Source organism: Aspergillus welwitschiae, assembly GCF_003344945.1.
Source record: "Aspergillus welwitschiae strain CBS 139.54b unplaced genomic scaffold BDQ94scaffold_11, whole genome shotgun sequence".
Classification (NCBI taxonomy): Eukaryota; Fungi; Ascomycota; class Eurotiomycetes; order Eurotiales; family Aspergillaceae; genus Aspergillus; species Aspergillus welwitschiae.
The window spans coordinates 183,976-202,745 of NW_020798705.1; the positions used below are offsets into that span (position 1 = coordinate 183,976).

The following is an 18,770-nucleotide window of genomic DNA, read 5'->3' on the forward strand; positions in this document are numbered from 1 at the left end:
AATGTCTTGAGGCCGTCTTGCGATCCGTTCGTCCACATTTGTTCGTCGCCCGCTTGGCAGACGGCAGCCTTCCTCATGGCGCCTCAGCATCACTACGCGCTGGCGGACCAAGGAGAGCCGGAAGTAGAGACAGTACCAGAGAAGAATGCAAATTCAACTGCCAATGCACATTCAGAGGCTGCTACACCCCAAAATGAGGAAGAATTCTCCGATGAACCTCCAGCAACCCCTTCGTCGGTCGCATCCACACTCGAGAAGGGTACATCCAGCACGTCCCACTGGACTATTGGCTGGATGACTCCAAGTTCCATCATTACTTGCTTTCTCTTAGGTAGGCTTTATCACTATAGCGATTGAGGTGCAATTATTGCCTCGCCTACCCTCTCCTAAATTCGGAGGGTCGTTAACTGTGCATTTCAGCGGCCTCTGTGGCATCCATGCATCTCGGTCTCTTTCATTGGTTGGACCAGCGTGAAGTCGACAAGACCATCAAGCAGCCATATGTGACAGCCCTGTCAGTTGTATTTGTGAACGTATTCCGAACATTCCTGGCCGCCGCGTTGGGCATGTCTTTTATCCAGATGCTATGGAAGGACCTGCGCGCCCGTCCGATGCGCATCGGCGACATTGACTCCTTCCTCTCGGTGTTGACGAACCCCCTCTATCTCGGAAATGTAAAGCTTCTCGCGGTGGCTCCTATTCCATTCGTTTGCGCCTTGATATGTTGGTGTATCCCTATCGCCATGATCTTCCCAGCGGGTGCCCTGACCGTCGAGTCCAAGTCGCTCCATATTCTGAAGAATCAGTCGGTTCCGACATTTGACCCAGCCTTTATGGGAAATGGCACATTTGGTGGCATGATGGCTGAAGCACTGTGGCAGCCCGATTCTTACGATGCCTATGAGTAGGTTCTATGTAAAAATTGTTGATTGTTCTGGTGAACGGATGCCCTAACGACTTTCCAATAGCGGACCTACCTATAAGCTTACCCGCGTTGCAAGACAGGCCATGATGGCCGGGCACTATCTTCCATCCTCGTCTCCGTGCGCTACCGATTGCTCCTACACTATAAGCATACCAGGCCCCAGCTTCGAGTGCCGCAACTACTCCTCTCCAGATCTTTACAGCTGGGTCAACCGGTCCTACCCGCAGACGCACTCGTGGGGGTATCTCTACATCGCGTCGCGGGATAATGCTGCCCGCAGCAACCGCTCGGAATATGCTTTTGACTTCGGTTTGCGCTGGATGCGGGACGGCGGATATCAGAATCTCACCTGCCGAGCATACGAGTCGAACTACAACCTGCACATCACCTACACGGGGAGCCAGCAACACGTCACCACGGAGGTTAACACAATTCGCCAATTAAACAGCTCGTATATTTACGACAATGGTGGCATATATCCTCGGACTGGGTCTCTGGACTCGCGAATCAATACAACCACGATGGGAGAAACAGGAGGCAACGTTATCGACATCTTCCGCCGGGCGAACCTAGCCGCTGTCCAAGACACAGTTGTGTACGCACTCTCAGGATATATTGACATGCTCAGTAAGTACTTCTTTACGCAAGTCGCAGACTAAATCTAGCAAAGACTCACCGAATGTAGTCCTCCACAGCCAGCCATCAGCCAACACCATCATCTCCCTGACAGAACTATCCTCCGGTCCTGCAAACACACCAAGCTTCAACATTACGAGCGCGTCAATGCAAGACCTACTACAAAACATTACAATCTCCCTTCTGACTATGAATCAAACCACCACTGAGGTTACCGTTATGAACAATGTGACCGTGAACGTATACTCCTTTAGCCGACCGGCCCGCCTGATCGCCGCGTACTTTGCGTGTCTTGGATCTGCGCTGGCGTTTATTCTCTTTGGTGGACATGCACTAATCAGCAACGGAATATCTGCAAGCATGACCGGCATGTTTCAGACATTGTGCACCACTCGAGCCAGTGCACGGCTGGACGATCTGGCGGCTAAGGGGTGCTTGGGAGGTCGAGAGAATGTCCCGGATGAGTTGAGGAATTTGAAGGTCATGTTCGGGGAAATCCAAGGGAAGGATGGCGTACGAATGGCAGGCCTGGGTTCTGTGGATGAGGTTATTCCGTTGAAGAGAGGTTCGATATGATCTGATGAGTTGGTAAACTCGGAGTAGTACATCCGGGATGGACTATTGGGACATACCATGATTAATGTTTTAATGTGACGAATGATATTATCAATTGATTCGAATGGGGCACTATTGGAACAAGATCTGTGTACGGTGCGCACCATGATCTGCTATTGATTAGTTAGCCATCAAGCTCGACATATCAGCTTATGTCTAAGGATGTGAGAGTTGTTCGGTCGTCCTAGACCAATACTGCCTACGTCGAGAGCACAAAGTGCTACATTATATTGATCGCTTTATATATCCCTCTAATTGTTCTACCTGGATTGACGGGATTATCTGTGGCGAGGTACAAAGTAGGAGATGGCCTACCTCATGCAAGAATGAGGGGAAGTTGCAGGTGCCCTACTGGCCAATGGAGACAACATCGTAGAAGGTTCCACATATATTAAAGCCTTATATTACTCGCTCCGAAGGAATCTTGACAACGTTCAATTTAACCACGCCCACCTAAAAGTTAGAGCCTTTGAGCAACAAGGCTTTGGTTCCATATACGCGTGCGTGCTGCTATCTCGGAGACCTCGGGTTCATTTAGGTTGACATGGCTGCATCAGCAGCCAACAGCATCTCGACTTACGCATGATCGACATCGGCCGGGCTTTTATGCATGATGGCTTGGACCTGTCGTTTGTCGCCTGGTGGACCAGCAGGATGCCCAAGGAATTGGCGGGGCAAAGAAAAGAAGAGAGGGCAGGCATCATCTATAGGGAGATCAAGTAAAATGCCCGGTTATATACATCTTATGAAAGAAGATATAAAGCCATCTAGACTCCCTTGAGCGCGCTACACTCAGGATCATACCATTTACTTCCCACTAACCGACTGAGCGGCATTAGGAACTTACCCCACTAACCTCTGCACAAAGCAGACACTCATCATGACCATCTTTCGGAGTTCGGCAAAGGCCAGTGAGAGCGAACCTCAGTATGGCATCAAAGTGCTGTACGACTCCAACGAAGCGGAGGTTGAGTGAGTTTCCACAGACCTGATAAAGAATATCTTTCCCGAAGTTGACTTTCTTAGCATCGTCTTTGTCCATGGCCTCGGCGGAAGTCGCGACGCAACCTGGACGATCGACGATGTGTGCTGGCCCCAAGCCCTTCTACCGCAAGACTTGCCAAAAACCCGTATCATGACTTTTGGGTATGATTCACGGGTGGTCAGCTTCACGACAGCTCTTTCCCAGAACGGAATCGTGGGCAATGCCGAGGATCTTTGTGCCCAGTTGGCACGGTTTAGAGCCTCTTCGGTAAGAAGCTTTACGATTAAACCAGGATCTCGAGAAAGCTAAGGATGCAAAATAGCCGGATCGCCCGATTATCTTTGTAGCCCATAGCTTGGGCGGCTTGGTCTGCGCGCAGGTAAGTTAACAACCCTTCTTTTCTCCTCAAAGTCGAGCGACTTAACGGATCATCGCAGGCTGTCGTGGCAGGCAATCGCAGTTCCCCGTCCGACAACACGCAGATAATCAGCCAACACGTCCGCGGCATCGCCTTTCTGGGAACTCCATTCTGCGGTTCCGAAATCGCGAACTGGGTGTCACGCTTAAATAAAGTGGCGGATTACATCTTTGAAAGCAACAAGGCCAATATCTCGGACCTGAAAAGCAAATCGGGCACATTGCAGCTCCTGATCGAAGAATTTGCGAACGTATTGCGAAAACGCGATAACTCCGATGACAGTATCCTAACCACTTTCTTCTACGAGCAGTTGAAAACACAGGGCGTCATGGTAAACGGACTGCAGATTCCTGAAATCTCTACTAGTTAAGCTAACTTGAGCAAAGGTGGTTGACCGCAATTCTGCCACTATCCCCGGTCGCGGAGACATGATATCCATCCAAGCCGATCACAAAAACATCTGCAAGTTCCGATCGAGGGAAGATGATGAAGGATATGGGTTGGTGCTTGGTGCACTGAGGAAGATGATGGTTGAGGCACCGGTGAAGCAGAAGTCGAGTGTAAGGATCTACTGCTTGATACGCTACTACAATTGCTAACTTTCATCCCAGAGCCCTGTATTCAACTTCAACAATGCTGGGGCTTCCATCAACAACCAGGCAGGCCAGCAAACTATCAATGGGGGGATGAACTTTGGGACATTTGCGCGATAGATGCGCTTGCAAGTATTTGGTATCTGTTGCCCTATCGAGATGATACTGAATTGCAACATTGGATTCTGGTCAAGATGTCTTAGTCTGTATTTGTGTGGTGATCGTTGATGAAGAGACACGAAATGTGAAGATGCTTGCATTTCATTCATTAAGCGTTTTATGTGCATTCATAGTAGACTGTATGCGTTCAGGTAAAGTTTGACGATTGCTAACAGTGAATATATTCATCATGAATCATAAAAAGAAATCGTCATCCAAAAACCCCCCTTCAAAGCAAGTTCAGCTCCAATTTGTTCGCCAGGGGAATATGACCAAGCAACCTGGCGAGCTCCGAAGGGCGGTGATTAGAGCGGTTTCTCGCATGCTTGTCGGCCCCTCGCCTCAAGAGAATGCCGATAATATCATCGTGTCCCCCAGATGCAGCGACGTGAAGCACTGTCTGGCCTTGCGAATCCACGGCCGAAGCGTTTGCCCCGTTGTCCAGTAGATGCTTCACTTTCGCAGTTTCCCCTTTCCCGGCTGCTTCTAGGAGCTTCTGATCGAGATGAGACTGAGATAAGGGATGATATATTAGTCTGTGTAGTATCTATGGGTGTTGAACGATTCATTTGTCTACCTTGTCCTCAGCAATATGCTGCACGCCATCTGTGACCATGGAAGTCAGTACTAGTGTAGTAATTAGAAGCTTGATCGAATAATATACCTTGCTCATAGGCATAGATAGTATTATTATAAATACTGCCATAAACAACCTGACTACCAGCCTGGTTGTGAACTGTGTTGTCTCTGTTGTCAAACGTGTTTCCGTCACCCATCTCGTCTCAGCAGGAACTATGATTAATCGGAGAAACAGATGATTTGATGTGGAGTTGTTCCTGGCAAGGATGAAGGTGGGATGGAGTGAGGAGGTACAGAGAATTCGAAGTTAAGATGTGTCATGCTGTTTGGCCTGACAGTTGCTGCCCTACAACAGCACTTCGCTGTCCAGCTCAACTAGCTCCACCATACTTTGTGGAATCATTTGCCTCGAAGCTCAGTGGGGACTGCAGGTATCAATATGCAATAGTTACATGCCAGGATAATATTGGCCAGGCTTGCATGAAAGGCCTCCAGAGCAGGCTATTCCCACCAAATCTGAGGAGGGGCAGGAGGGGAACGCAGCATGAGTGGGTCGGCTGGAGTATCCCCTGGTCTATGCAGGTACTTTCTTGCTCTGGGCTGGTACTGCGATTCATAATTCAGTGTTAGAATTGTATATCTAAACAGAAATATAAGCATCACTCAGTAGGCTTGACCATAAATGTACTCTTACTAGCTTTGAACAAAAACAGCCTAAGCTTCGGTCGATTGGCGGATGATTGCCGCCTAAAATCAGAATCAAAGCATGGCTCCGTTTTGAGGCAACTACATTTACAGCGCCACTCTTCCAGTCAGCATCCTTCGGTCCATATAGAAGCAAGTGTCAGCATTTTCTATTTAACCCATAATCCTCTCCACCAGATTCACCCTCTCCCAACCATATTCCATCAATCCATCTTCGATCGCTGCCCGCAACCATGGCACTCATTGAAATCACTGTCATCTCAGATCCAGTATGCCCATGGGTATGTCACATTCCGTCCATATTATCTTAGACTTAATTTAATCGAGACTTCCACCTCGACAGTGCTACATTGGCTACCGCCGCCTAACCAAGGCCATCCGCCTATACCAAAAGACCTACCCCGGGGGAAGCCAAGACCGCATCCGCATTTCCTGGAAACCGTACTTTCTAGACCGCGATGCTCCGATGGAAAGTGTTCCCTACATAGGTCTGTGGCCTTATAACCCTCAAGTTCGAGATCAATCCTAATGAAACCCCCGCAATAGAGAGAATGACCCAAAGACTTGGAGCCGATAAAGTCCCTGCCGCAAAAGCTCGGCTGGAGCGACTAGGTGCCCAAGAAGGGATCTATTTCAAGTTTGGAGGACGGTTTGGGAATAGCCTGCGTGCGCACCAACTGCTTTTGTTGAGCGAGTTAATTAGTCGGCAAGGAGAGATTGATGGTTGTGGTGCTCGCGATACTGCCACGGCTGTTGCTGAAGGCATCTTCCGGGCCCATTTTGAGGATGAACTGGATATTACTGATGTGGAAACCTTGGTGCGCGTTGCCGTACACGCTAGTGAGGGGTATTTGGATGAAGTCAAGGTCCGGTCCTGGCTTGAACAGGGACAGGGAGTGGAGGAGATTGATGATATGGCGACAAGGGCTCGTCAGGAAGGAGTTCACGGTGTGCCATGCTTTCAGATTGGCGGGGGAGAGAATGCTGAAGGTGCGGTGTTGACTTTAAGTGGTGCTCTGGATGTCGATGAGTTCTTGCAGGCCCTTATTGCACATAAAGCAGGAAAGGGTTTGGATTCTGCGGACAAGGTATTGGGAGGTCAGGAAATGACTTCGTGTTGAGACTATGATGGGGCTTCAGTAAATATGTACTGTTATTGAGAGATATCAAGCTCAGTCAACTATGTACGAATTTGGTCCAGATGCATATTGATCCTTGCTCACTGCAAGCTCCCACTTCCCTCTTTCACTTCCCCTGCGGCAGGTAAACGCTCATCTCAAATCCATTCGTGAAAGGCAACGTCATATTGCGGAAGCCATTCTCAGGCGATCTCAAGAAGGACAATAGATCCGCGTAGCCCTGAGCTCCGGAGATCGTGTTATCCGCAAGGACCACTGCACCGTGTCGGAGCCGAGGGAGAACGATTTTAAGGCTAGGAAGTGCTAGAGGAGTCCAGACTATGGATCTCAGTTAGCCATATAGGTGTCCTCGGCCAACAAGGCAACAAACTTACTGTCAAGAAGGAGAAGATCGATTTCCGGCAGCCCTTCCTTCAAAGTTTCAAGCAGATCACCCTCTCTCAGATCGATCTGTTTCTCCACAACATCACCACACTGACGCCAGTAAGCACGGGCAATATCCGCCTTCGATTTCTCCTTCTCCGTTGCGATGACAGTGCCAGACTTGCCGGTTGCGGCGGTGGTCTTCGCGACAGCCAGAGCAAGGTAGATGGTGCTGACCCCAAAGCTGGTGCCTGCCTCGATGACATTAGTCGCACCCATGGCGTTGATCAGCTGATAGGTAAATTGGCATTTGTCTTCGTCCAGCGCGATGAATTTGTCGAGCATGACTTGGTCGAATTCGGCTTGCTTGGCGGCAGCGTCTTTGTCTTCTAGCTTGCCGAGAAGAGTCGTGGAAATAAACTTGCCGTTCTTGGAAATCAGAGCTTCCTGTTCCAAGGACTTTTTGTGAAGTTCGGAAAGGAGCTGTAGGACATGCTGCGGGGCATCGACGGGATTCGGGGATGACATGGTGTGCTTTTATCCGGTGTTAAGAGGACTGCTACTTTGTGGAAGTATCGATTTTTGAGAGTCAATGACAAGAAACCTGAAAGTGCCGTACAAATCACTTCAGCTTGGGATAATGGTTGATGAAATATGCTACTTTGCTCACGCCGGAAGAAGAGGAAGAGTGAAGGATGTGGGGGAAGTGGGTTCTTGGCATTCGGGGGAGCATCAACAGTGGCATGTTTACTTCCGGATAGCGTCGGAACAGCAAAGAGGATACAGGGATCAGTCATTGCAGTGATACTTCGAAAGGATCAGATGCCGGCAAAAATGGCTCTTAACACGAACTGCTATTGCAATAATCCGTCGTACAGAAATGGACTAATGAAAGCAAGTCAAGAAGGCTACAGCCGGCAATGGCAATTCCGTCTACCTTCGATATCATCCTTCCGAGGTATCTTAGGCACACATGCCTTATTGAAGCCTCAAATTGGATACCATTCTCTTTCTGCTTCTATAGATGTTTCTTCCGTGGTTGAAGTTGCCAGGTCCAGGAATTCTAAAATATTGCCTCCGCGGAGATCGAGTATAGTTCTTGGCATTTTGGAGAAGGCGATTGAGTCATCCAGCACCACAACAAAAAGACAATTATATACCGGCTAATAAAAGCGGTAAATTCAATGTGCTGACTCTATTTTCTGGTAGCCATTATGACTGTCACTCGACCGTCTTGAAAATTAGTGACAATGTATGTGGGCTTTTCCCGATACACTGTACACAGAAACTTGACCATAATCAATGGTATTATTATGAGTCATTATGTCCCTGTCACAAAGCTACAACCCTAATCAAGAGTAGTATTCACTCTCTAACCCACTTTACCACCCGCCTCAGCACTAAAACTCCATCTGTTGGCTGTTCTAGCCTCTTCAGGTAGTCTTGTAGTTCCCACTCCGAAAAATTGCCATTGTACACATCATCTTGATTAACAAACAAGTCATGATTTACCATCAGGTAAACAAAGCCTACTCCAGGTTGGTCCACCTCTCGTACATGAAACTCCGGTAACCTCTGGGGAGAATCATCAGCAGGGCGAACAACCAAAGGGCAGCCATCAAACAGCGCACGTAGGTCTTGACACCTGATCGGGTAGAGAAAAGCTTCATTCCAGCTTCAGTCAACTTAACATCTTCAGGGCCGACCTATAGTAATTGATACGTCAATCTGTAGGCTATGGTGAGCAGGGTGGCTGCGACACCTACAATGGGTCCCGTAGGAACGGCTCGCACTTCTCCACCAAATGCCCTCGATATAGCATGGTGGCCCCAGCAGATGCCCAGAATCTTAGTCTTTGGTGACTCCCGCGCAGTCCTACGGAGGAAGTCCAGAACACCAAGCACCCAGGGTTCCGAGGATGAGGCATCGGCTTTCCCTCCACTCAAGACGATCAAGTCATAACCTTGGGGGTTGGGAGAATTCCCTTCAAACACGGGATCGCACATACCGACCTGGGCGTTTGGTGCAATGAGATCAAAGGCATCCTGATAAGACCCGCAGACATCGTTCCAGAACTCATTGCCAAGGGGTGTGTTGATAGGGACTGCGATGCGTAGTGGTGCGTGGGCAGCCATTGTGTTGGACGTGCTGGGAGATTTTGTTAAACTGAATGGGCGAGTTATGAGCGATTTGTATTCATCTCATGCTGTCAATGCTACAAGAGACTAGCAGGTGCTTGTACCCTTAATAATTACTGACTGTCGTCAACGCCGAACTTGAAAAACAAAGACTTTTCTGTCTAAATTGATAGTGCATCGCATCTGCACACCAATTATAGTAATGTCCCCTTCGCAGATCTGATTGGGTCACCATAATTTGAGATCGTCACGAAATATCCAGCTATAACTGACAGTGGCAGAGGCAAGTGTAATCCCAATCGGGTGAACGAGAACGATCGGATCTCCCACCGAAAGTGGGTCTCAACCCATAATTACCGGATCGGGTGCGCGAAAACGATGCCGAGCGAAGATTTGACATGGAGCGAAAGGCATGAGACTAGAGTCACAACAGCTGGTCAAATCAAACCCTTTGGATTATTATTAACATAGATGATTCGAGCGCTCTGAATGATCCAGGATTGCTAGTGGCAAAGCCAGATAAGTAGTCATCACAGTAGTATAAAGTTGAGCCATTTTTCCCCGGTACCCTGCCCTTAGGCTTCAAACAAACTATACACTTCCTTGAGACCATCATATCATCATGTTCTTTGCTAGTGCACACGCTGAAACCGATGAGGAGGTTCTCCTTCAGTTCATCAAGGAGAACCCCCTCGGTATGCTCATTACGGGCATTGACTCCTCCGCCCAGGACTTTCTCCAATGCACCCACGTCCCCTTCGTGCTAGACCACCCCAAGACCGAAGAGAACTCATCATCCAACCCACAACTTCGTGCACATATTGCAAAGCAGAATCCCCAAGCCAAATCCATGCTCGAGCTTACCAACGGAGCGCCACCGAATATCCTTCCGCTCGAACGCGATGTCCTGGTGGTGTTCAACGGACGCCATGATCACTATGTGACTCCCAAATTTTACACCGAGACGAAGCCTGACACCGGCAAGGTAGTCCCAACATGGAACTACTCTGCCGTTCAAATTTACGGCAAGCTCTCCCTGTATTATGATTCCAGGACCCCAGAGGCGGGCGCCTTCCTATGGAAGCAGATACACGATCTGTCGGAACAGTGCGAGCGACGGATCATGGGATTCACCGGAGGAGACCGGCCACAGCCGTGGAAGGTTGCAGATGCACCTGAGCGATACATCGAGCTGATGCAGAGGAACGTGGTAGGGATCCGGATTGAGATTACCAAGATTGAGGGCAAGTACAAGATGAGTCAGGAGATGAGGCCAGGGGACCGGAACGGCGTGGTTAGGGGGTTTGCAGCCATGGGCGGGGAAACAGGACAAGCTATTTCAGCTTTGGTTCAGGAACGAGGGGAGTTGATTGATAAAAAGAAGGCACTAAAGTCCGCTTCAATAGAATAGAATAAAAATGATATAGCTAGTTTGTACCGGTTCTATCGGAGATAAGCATTTCCTAATCTGGTTTAGCGTTTCAATTGACTCTGTGCATAATCTCGTGCGCTATAATAAGAGTGACTCAACCCCCGCCATTGCCCTCGGCTGTCATCGGACGCGCTGGTTTGACATTAGGAAACGGGTTTTTAGGCAAAAATACAATATATCACTTCCTCATCCTATCACATGTACAAACCGGCACCACCAAGACCTAAAAAGACAAACATCATCCGCTCCCGCAATGGCTGTAAAAGTTGCCGCAGTCGCAGAACCAAGTGTGATGAGCGGAAGCCAAAATGCGGAACCTGCGCGAGACTTGGAAAGATCTGTGAATATGCTAGACCAGCTTTCAAATTCCAAGTTACGACAGTCGACGACCCAAGACCACCACCAGAGCCACTAGCAACAGCAACAGCGTCCAATGTGTCGTCAGAAGAGACAACCCCAACACCGGCCGGAGACCAAACATCGGCCGTTCGAGCCGCACAAGATGTTCCCTCTATCGGAAGCTATGACATTATCCGGTCATTGCAAACGACGGACCGCGATATCTTCTATACCACCTACTGGGAGGGCTCTTGCTTGCCAGCCTTGCACCCGATATTCAAATTCGCCACCTCATTGGCCGCTGGCCATCCCATTCTCAACGACGCCCTCCTAGCTTTATCTGCCTGCAATATTGGCCGCATTCAGGCCGAGCACAGAACAGAATCGTCCGGGTCGATGTGCTCATTGAGCCCTAGTCTGGTTCACCAGACACGGAGTCATCTATACTACTCGTCCGCGATCCAAAAGCTGGCCATCATGCAATCACAAGACTACCATCAGAACCCTACCACAATACTGATTGTGCTTGTTCTGTTCGCTCATCTAGAGCAAGCTATGGGGAATTTTCAGGGCTTCTATACTCACGTCCGGGGCATGATGAATCTTCTTGAATGGCATAACGGCGTCAAAGACGCAGCCACAAAGTCGCTGCTTGCTTCATGGATGCAAATCCGGTATGTTGTCTGGTGGGCTCGGGCCTATTTCAGTTCGATAGAAGTTTGTCAGCATCTCCCATCGATACCTTTACCGGCCTCCCTATTAGACGTTCCGCAGACATTGCATGAGCGGCGTGTGAAAGTTCTTAGCATCATGTGTGAATCACACCGATTGAATTTCAACGCCGTGCTGCAGCAGTTTCGGAATTTGCAGTCGGACGATGCTAGTGGTTTCGATGTCGACGAGCGCTATGTTTATTGCACTGCTCTATTGCATCAAGAAGCGGCAAAGCTGGATGCGTGGGTGTTGCAACTTCCGCCATCTGAGCAGCCAATATACGAGCTCAGCGACACAAACGGTACTACCATCCGTTTTCAGTCCCACGATGCCGCGCTGAACTACGCATACTACGCGGTTGCGCGAGCCATGCAGTGCACCGGGGTCTTACAACTCCTCTACAGTTCTGATACCCCTCAGCACGAACGGGAGTGTAATGAAGAAGAGTATTGGGTTCAGACATTAGTCCGTATCGCACAGTGGAGCGATATGCAGACATCAATCACCAAAAATAGCTACACCATCGGGTTCTCAGGCTTACTCCTGGCGGGTATTCTCCGATGCCAGAGTCTATCAGTCGGGTTGGAGATCCAGGACTGGTTACAAGCGCTCATAAACCTGCAACCAACAGAAGAAGGGGCATTTCCGATCTATCAGACTTTTCATGTGGTCAAGATCATCAATCAACAGAGGGCAATCGGCCGAGATATTTTTGCCGTCACTCAGCCGGTGGATGACGGAGGCGGAACGCCCAAGCTTACTGGCTACAACAGTCAGTCGATCACAAGCCTTCTCTTCCATGGGAAGTACCAGAATCTGGATTCCCTTTTCCAAGAGTGCATCTCCCTGGATGTCTGAATTCGGATACTGTCGATAATGGGAAGTTGAGCACCTTGTCTAATACGAGACACTCAATCTCCTGTTGGACACAGCACCATTGAGATATTCATTATTTTCGACAGACAGTCAGGCGGCTAAGCGGGGTAGTGCCGGGGATCGCCTGCCTCGGCTCTATCGGAACTAGATCGACTCTTTCGGAAATATCCCGGTATATGCCAGATGCAAATCACGAGGAGATCACCCACACACTGATCCTCAATGCCCCTCCAGACGGATTCTCAAAAGTACCGGTTACAACGACGTTCACCTCAGCTACAGCCGCTTTGACCCGATGGGCCAAGATAAACCGTCTGGAGGCAGTATCTTACATCCATCCCCACGCATTTACTCCACCATGCAGAGACCGGTCACGGTCACTGGTTGTGAAAACCTTCTACCTCACGCGCACAGTGGTGGATAGGTTACACAACGGAATTTTCCGTGGGTATAAGCGTATCAGCGCCTGAAAGTTGTTGGCAGTCATTGTGGCGGTTCTCCGCCGGCGTTATCCGGGACACTCTTGCTTCTGGGTATAGAGAGTTGGGTGTCCGATCCGTAAGGGACTACCCGAGAAGAAATGCAAGTGCAGCTAGTTCCGGTTATCTGGAGGCACGGACGGCACGGCGAGCGGGAATGTATGACTGTAGTGACTTGCTGCTGCTGTTGGGAGTCGCGTGGCTCAGATACTCACTGACTCGGCCGATTTACGAACAGCGTCGCAAAGACTTTGTATGTGAAGTGGTAAATGGACTATATGCAGCAATGTGATGGATTCTTGAGCTTTCGACTCATCTAAACTATATAATATTAAATACTTCCTGATGATATACTACGAACTGATCTTTGAATTCCAACTTTTGACTTTATCCTCACGTTTTAGCACAAGGCACCACATACAATTGCGAATGAGCCGCATTAAGCCGATAGATGGGTGCTACCTCATCGAGCATCACTATCGTGAAACTTGTCCAACCTCAGCAATTTCTTCGCGTTTTCCCGACCAATAGCATAATAATTGTCGACACCTCCCACAGCCTCAACAATAGCGTCCTTGTCATGATCCCACCAGTTACAGCCACTCTCCGTCGTTTCATACGGGTAGTCGACGCTAAACAGCACCCGGTCAACACCAATCTCATTGACCACATACTTCAAAGTCGGAGTAGAGAAGTGACCACTAGTCGTAAGCCATATATTATGCTTAAAGTAGTGGTAGAGGCTCTTCTGAGCCATGACCCGGCCCTCCTCATCCGCTATTGGTTTCTTCACATCCCGGAACCAATGGTCAATCCGCCAGAAATCGAAGGGAATGTGCTCTCCTAGATGACCAATGATGATTTTAAGATTTGGAAAGCGATCAAAAACTCCATTGGAGATGATTCCCAACGTATGGAGACTGACATCGTTGGCAAATGATAGAGGCGGGCCGATAAGCGCAGGTCGCTGGGCATAGAGTTTCTCGAGGATGGTCCCGGTCGGAGCAGCAGGGTGGATGTACAGCGGGACGTCCAGCTCTGTTAGAGCTTTCCAGAACACATCATATTTTGGCTGGTCGTAAAACAAGTACGTCTCACCATCTGGACCTGCATGCTGAAAGCTACACAGCAGCGCGCCGTGAAATCCTAGTTCCTGGACGCACCGACGCAGTTCGTTCGCGGCCTGAGCCGGATCATGCATTGAGAGGCAAGCGAAAGCCCCCAGACGGTCCCGATGGTTTTTGATCTGTTCCGCTGCCCAATTGTTGGTCTCAGTGGCCACTCGCTCAGCTTCGGTCTTGTCAAAGATCCCTTGGATGCCGGGAACGGTGAGAGAGATGATGGTGTATCCCACGCCGTGTGCGTCGGCTAGTTTCAGTCGTTCTTGGTTGATGTCGTTGATTTGACGCATGTAGCGGGGACGGTCATTGGGAGCGATGTAGAGACCAGCCTCATGGTTGGACTTTTCTTTCATATTTGGTCGCTCGTAGGCTTCTTCGAGGACGACTTTGCCTAACATTTTGAGGGCTGTGGTGGTGATTGTTGAGAATAAATGGTTACTCTTATCCCTGCCCGGTAATAGCTGGACCGGAACTGCTGTTCACTCTCGAGTATCGCCAGGTTTGATGAGTACACTGTATACGGTTTGCGGTCCAATCTCAATAGGCAGGGATGGGAGAAGCAGTGGTTAGTTATGCATTGAATCGATGAAATCATCTTTGTGGGTCTGTCCCTAACTCTATATGACATCATGTTACTCAGCCAAATGTGAGGATAAATCAGGTCTACATCTACAGAATATAAATAAGGCAGGTTCTCAGAGAAGTGGTTCCCCTAGAAGCAAGTATGCTAATATAGATGTAGTGCTAGTTTGTGATAATTGGCTCTATCAAGCTTATAAACGTCTAACTACGGTCTTCCATTTCTCCCGGATCCTGATATTGAGATGCTTACTAATATTATAATAGTAAAGACAACACTTCAATTATTCGCCAGTAACCATCTGTTCCAGTACTTTGTAGGTCTTCGTCGGGCAATATATGGGATGATCCACTTGAGGAGGCCAGAGCAAGAGAGAGCTGAAGGCCGACTCGATCTATCAATGTAGGTCGTACTTTGCGGGACAGCGTTATCAGTGGGCATCAAGTGATTGGATGGAATATAATAGTTCTAGCTTTCGGTAGGTGATAATTGATAAGGAATAGTTACTTTGGCAACGTGTCCGAAGGAATTGATTACGTTGAGATAAGAAAGCGCTCATCTTCCCATACGCTCACTATTGTAGACAGTGACGCACATCGCTCAGTGTGGCTAAAGTTCTAGATACTGCAAATTGTGCATTAAAGTCAGTGTCGTTGGGCATTCATATTGTTAGTTGACGCGTGTGCATGTATCATGCAAGTACCCCGCATCTAGTCATCAATAAGACGCTGAATGCCAATCTCGTCGTAAACCCAAACCATCATAAGAAATTAACACCACCCCATATCTCTTCAAACGGCCTTGCTACGCTTGAAACATTCGCTATAATGACAAGAGCAAAGACATTTAAGCTCAAAATCCTTATGATTCATGGTACCACAATAACCGCAAACCCAGATACCATGACCACCACTAATCATAAATCTACGTTGATAGGCTATACTGAAACCGGAGAGTTCTTTCGCTCAGAAGTACTTGACCTGGAGAAGGCCCTTATCGAAGCCTTTCCAGTAGCGCCTGCCCCTGGTTATCATCCCGATTATCCGGATGGCGTAGAGCTCGTATACCCAGATGGCACCTGGAGACTCAAGCCAACCGATTGGGCCCGCTATATACCGGGGACCGATCCAGGTTTTGGATGGTTCTACAAGGTTGACGACGACGATGAATTTCCAGGCTTGCTCGATGGATTGCAAAAGCTTGGTGATATTATGCGCTCGCAGGGGCCCTTTGCCGGGGTCATTGGATTTTCTCAAGGGGGATTCTTGACCGGACTTATCACAAGCATGCTTGAGCCGGGCAGGAAGAGTGTCTTCGAGAAAGTCGAGGTCGAAAATGGAGGTATTCCATTCCCGAAGGCATTCGATGGAGTCCACCCTATCAAATTCTCAATCAGCTGCTGTGGTTTCGCTGCATTGAACCTTCGATACAAAGCCTTTTATATGCCAAAGATATCAGGGCCGATGCTCCATGTAAATGGGCAATTCGATGATATTGTGTACGACAAAAGAAGTCGCACTCTGATTGATGCGACCACGGGTGCTGAGGAAGAGAAAGTGCTCATTCACCCGGGTGGTCATTCTGTGCCGACTAGCAAATTGTACACGGATGCGATGGTCATGTTCATCCGAAGTAAACTCTCGAGTTGATTGACCGCGCGAGCTTGTAGACTGTTATATACTATTTGGGAGCTGCAGCACCTGCATAGCCAGCATTTCAACAAGAGGAGATCAATTGCATTGAGAATGTTAGCTGGATTGATCCTAAATACTACCCATAAAAATATGGAACTAGGTATTAGGAAGCTAGTTTCATCTGGCCTTCACGGATAGAGGTCAAAAAGAGCTAATGTGCCAGAATAGTGGTCGAATAGTCTGCTATGTGGGCATGTGCCTTCCAACTCGTGGCACAATGCTTCAACATTCATATAAGTTTACCTGTCACTTAATTTGACACTCTGGACCCATAAATCAAACTTCCGAGTATTTGTCCGAAGTGGAGATTACTCTACAGCCCCAGCCCATGTTTAACCAAGCAGAAGCTACTACAGACATTCACACAATAATTTACGTTGCTCATGGGTTCGTGCGCAAGCTAGAGAGCGTATATAAGCTCTGCATATGTCCCAGCCGGCAGCTGCACTGTCAGCTTCACAATATTCTTACCTCAGCTCCCCCTGTAACAGTCAAGCTAATATGGACATTTTACGAAGGCATCAGGTTTTTCAATGGTAAGCAACAGTCATATTTTCAAGCTATCTTCAACAAAGTGTCCGGAAGTTCTGCAGTAAAAACAGTGGACTTTTTCTTTGAAGTCATATGACCAGAGTTGGAATCTCCAACCACTTCAGCAGGCACTGGACATGATAAACTTGCCCTCCTCATCATCGGTATCTGTGTCCGTCTGTTCTCCCGGTAGACATACGGCCTTGATTGCTTTGTCTAGCACTCCTTCTCCGATGTATTTGAGCGCTTTCCTGACGAGCCATCCATCGTCGATGGCGTTGGTCACATCTTGGCATACGGCTCCGTGATTCCGTCCGGTTTCTTCACGTACTTTATGTTCGTCGACTTGTTTATCTTCTTGGGGTTCTCCAGGTTCGTCCTGGTCTGCTTCGTCGTTATGTTCGCTCTCCTCATATTGCCTTGTGACCTCCCTTAGGAAGGCTTCGAATGAACCTCCGGAGCCTGCATCGGAGGCATCCGAGAATAGCCTTTCCGACACGATCTCGGGCTGCCGCAACAGATCAAACGCACCCGAAGACAAGGTCTCAGGCAAGAAGACATCATCAATACAACGAGCCGCCGCTATCGGCAAGCTCGGATCGTTGGCAATGTCATCAAAGACTTCGTCTGAGAATTCATTGTCAATCGATGACAGATGACCATCGACCAAGTCCCCATCATGCTCGATGTTTAGGGTCTCTCTGCCCTCTTCAAAGAGCGAGAGGCTCAGTTGAGCAGGACCCTCTCCCACAAAGACATAGAACTGGGCCAGCTGGCCCACCACGAGTGCACCGTAAACTGCCCTCCGGCTTCCGCGGGTATTTTGCGTGGTGTACGCATTGCTCATCCGATCTTTGAGGGTAACTTGCAAGGTCGGCCAATCGACGGCAGTTGGGCCCGCAACATCTTTCCAAACGAGCATGATAAAGTTGGTCTCTTCGACTGGATGCGTTCGGTGGCTGACAATGACATGGCTAAGGTTGTAATCCCGAAGCCCAACACGGTCCGTTCGCTGGTCGATAGCCTTAATGTCTACCTCACTCAAGCAAGCCTGCATCCGACTGAGCCACGCATTCAGAGAATGGATACGGCTCGGTCTGGGGGTACGGCTAGGTCGAGAGTATGGAACCGAACGTCTCTGGTGTCGTGAATACTTCTTGATGTGTCCCTGTGAGTTGGGTATGGCGGAGCTCACAAGGTCGGAACTTAAGCTGGTATTGCCGGTGGTAGATTGTCTGGAAGACCGGCGGAGTTGTTCAGGATCCTTCTTGTCGTCCTTGGCAGATATCCCTTTGGGCCTCCGGGGACATTCCTCATTCTCGGGGCTGTCGTCAGGTGTCAAGGGCTCCATTGGCCGCACGAGAGAGTTGGGCCTGCTCCATACTTGTCTGTAGAAGGTGGGACGAGGCATGGCGGTGATCTCTTCGGGACTTAGGAAAGCCTCCGAATCAGCCGACATATAGGGCGGACATGAATACCCTTCAGCCCAGCGTTCACCAATCGGACTTTCATCGCTGACACCAGACACTTGGTTCAGCAGGTGCTTATTGGCCTCGGTCCACGTCTCCTTCTCTGACTCTCTTGCATTTTCGTTGGAGATCTTCCCATGTTTAGTGCCGGCGCGCATTGCATGTTTTCTTGTATCAGGCTCAGAGGGCTTGGGCCTGCCCTGTCTATTGGGGCGTGAGGCAGGCATGTTGATTGACAGAGAGGCTTTTCTGCAATGCACTCTTGCTATGGTAATGTCTT

General features: G+C 49.0%; 12 protein-coding genes across 12 annotated transcripts; 7 read left to right on the forward strand and 5 right to left on the reverse strand.

The window, feature by feature from the left end:
- The first annotated feature begins 18 nt into the window (after positions 1-18).
- Positions 19-2,426, forward strand: BDQ94DRAFT_140765 (uncharacterized protein). Its single transcript, XM_026765692.1, has 4 exons — positions 19-331; positions 421-904; positions 969-1,552; positions 1,611-2,426. Exons 1-4 carry the CDS (start codon positions 76-78, stop codon positions 2,135-2,137), a joined length of 1,851 nt encoding a protein of 616 aa, XP_026627727.1. The 5' UTR covers positions 19-75; the 3' UTR covers positions 2,138-2,426.
- A 630-nt stretch (positions 2,427-3,056) lies between these two features.
- On the forward strand, positions 3,057-4,292 carry BDQ94DRAFT_169027 (esterase/lipase family protein; the record flags this gene model as incomplete). Its single annotated transcript, XM_026771199.1, has 6 exons — positions 3,057-3,148; positions 3,203-3,428; positions 3,484-3,540; positions 3,599-3,910; positions 3,966-4,139; positions 4,191-4,292. 6 exons carry the CDS (start codon positions 3,057-3,059, stop codon positions 4,290-4,292), a joined length of 963 nt encoding a protein of 320 aa, XP_026627728.1.
- A 126-nt stretch (positions 4,293-4,418) lies between these two features.
- Positions 4,419-5,645, reverse strand: BDQ94DRAFT_140769 (ankyrin repeat domain-containing protein). The gene is made up of 3 exons (XM_026765693.1): positions 4,996-5,645; positions 4,909-4,937; positions 4,419-4,842 (listed from the first exon to the last, which is right to left on the reverse strand). Exons 1-3 carry the CDS (start codon positions 5,105-5,107, stop codon positions 4,561-4,563), a joined length of 423 nt encoding a protein of 140 aa, XP_026627729.1. The 5' UTR covers positions 5,108-5,645; the 3' UTR covers positions 4,419-4,560.
- On the forward strand, positions 4,832-5,645 carry BDQ94DRAFT_140771 (uncharacterized protein). The gene is made up of 3 exons (XM_026765694.1): positions 4,832-4,937; positions 4,996-5,550; positions 5,605-5,645. Exon 2 carries the CDS (start codon positions 5,223-5,225, stop codon positions 5,538-5,540), a length of 318 nt encoding a protein of 105 aa, XP_026627730.1. The 5' UTR covers positions 4,832-4,937; positions 4,996-5,222; the 3' UTR covers positions 5,541-5,550; positions 5,605-5,645.
- Positions 5,646-5,723: 78 nt separating this feature from the next.
- Positions 5,724-6,852, forward strand: BDQ94DRAFT_14641 (DsbA family oxidoreductase). Its single transcript, XM_026766818.1, has 3 exons — positions 5,724-5,896; positions 5,959-6,103; positions 6,162-6,852. Exons 1-3 carry the CDS (start codon positions 5,849-5,851, stop codon positions 6,734-6,736), a joined length of 768 nt encoding a protein of 255 aa, XP_026627731.1. The 5' UTR covers positions 5,724-5,848; the 3' UTR covers positions 6,737-6,852.
- An 8-nt stretch (positions 6,853-6,860) lies between these two features.
- On the reverse strand, positions 6,861-7,645 carry BDQ94DRAFT_169030 (O-methyltransferase; the record flags this gene model as incomplete). The annotated part of the gene is made up of 2 exons (XM_026771200.1): positions 6,861-7,072; positions 7,129-7,645. 2 exons carry the CDS (start codon positions 7,643-7,645, stop codon positions 6,861-6,863), a joined length of 729 nt encoding a protein of 242 aa, XP_026627732.1.
- A 255-nt stretch (positions 7,646-7,900) lies between these two features.
- Positions 7,901-8,479, forward strand: BDQ94DRAFT_140774 (uncharacterized protein). The gene has a single exon (XM_026765695.1). It carries the CDS (start codon positions 7,940-7,942, stop codon positions 8,282-8,284), a length of 345 nt encoding a protein of 114 aa, XP_026627733.1. The 5' UTR covers positions 7,901-7,939; the 3' UTR covers positions 8,285-8,479.
- Positions 8,480-8,483: 4 nt separating this feature from the next.
- BDQ94DRAFT_140775 (class I glutamine amidotransferase-like protein) lies at positions 8,484-9,517 on the reverse strand. Its single transcript, XM_026765696.1, has 2 exons — positions 8,884-9,517; positions 8,484-8,823 (listed from the first exon to the last, which is right to left on the reverse strand). The coding sequence occupies exons 1-2, from the start codon at positions 9,250-9,252 to the stop codon at positions 8,647-8,649; spliced, it is 546 nt and encodes a 181-aa protein (XP_026627734.1). The 5' UTR covers positions 9,253-9,517; the 3' UTR covers positions 8,484-8,646.
- Positions 9,518-9,877: 360 nt separating this feature from the next.
- On the forward strand, positions 9,878-12,598 carry BDQ94DRAFT_169032 (putative FMN-binding domain-containing protein; the record flags this gene model as incomplete). The annotated part of the gene is made up of 2 exons (XM_026771201.1): positions 9,878-10,647; positions 10,963-12,598. 2 exons carry the CDS (start codon positions 9,878-9,880, stop codon positions 12,596-12,598), a joined length of 2,406 nt encoding a protein of 801 aa, XP_026627735.1.
- Positions 12,599-13,487: 889 nt separating this feature from the next.
- On the reverse strand, positions 13,488-14,627 carry BDQ94DRAFT_177565 (amidohydrolase family protein). The gene has a single exon (XM_026772938.1). It carries the CDS (start codon positions 14,612-14,614, stop codon positions 13,559-13,561), a length of 1,056 nt encoding a protein of 351 aa, XP_026627736.1. The 5' UTR covers positions 14,615-14,627; the 3' UTR covers positions 13,488-13,558.
- A 996-nt stretch (positions 14,628-15,623) lies between these two features.
- Positions 15,624-16,445, forward strand: BDQ94DRAFT_169034 (alpha/beta hydrolase; the record flags this gene model as incomplete). The annotated part of the gene is made up of 2 exons (XM_026771202.1): positions 15,624-15,669; positions 15,733-16,445. The coding sequence occupies 2 exons, from the start codon at positions 15,624-15,626 to the stop codon at positions 16,443-16,445; spliced, it is 759 nt and encodes a 252-aa protein (XP_026627737.1).
- A 697-nt stretch (positions 16,446-17,142) lies between these two features.
- Positions 17,143-18,717, reverse strand: BDQ94DRAFT_169035 (uncharacterized protein; the record flags this gene model as incomplete). Its single annotated transcript, XM_026771203.1, has 1 exon — positions 17,143-18,717. The coding sequence occupies one exon, from the start codon at positions 18,715-18,717 to the stop codon at positions 17,143-17,145; it is 1,575 nt and encodes a 524-aa protein (XP_026627738.1).
- Positions 18,718-18,770: the final 53 nt, after the last annotated feature.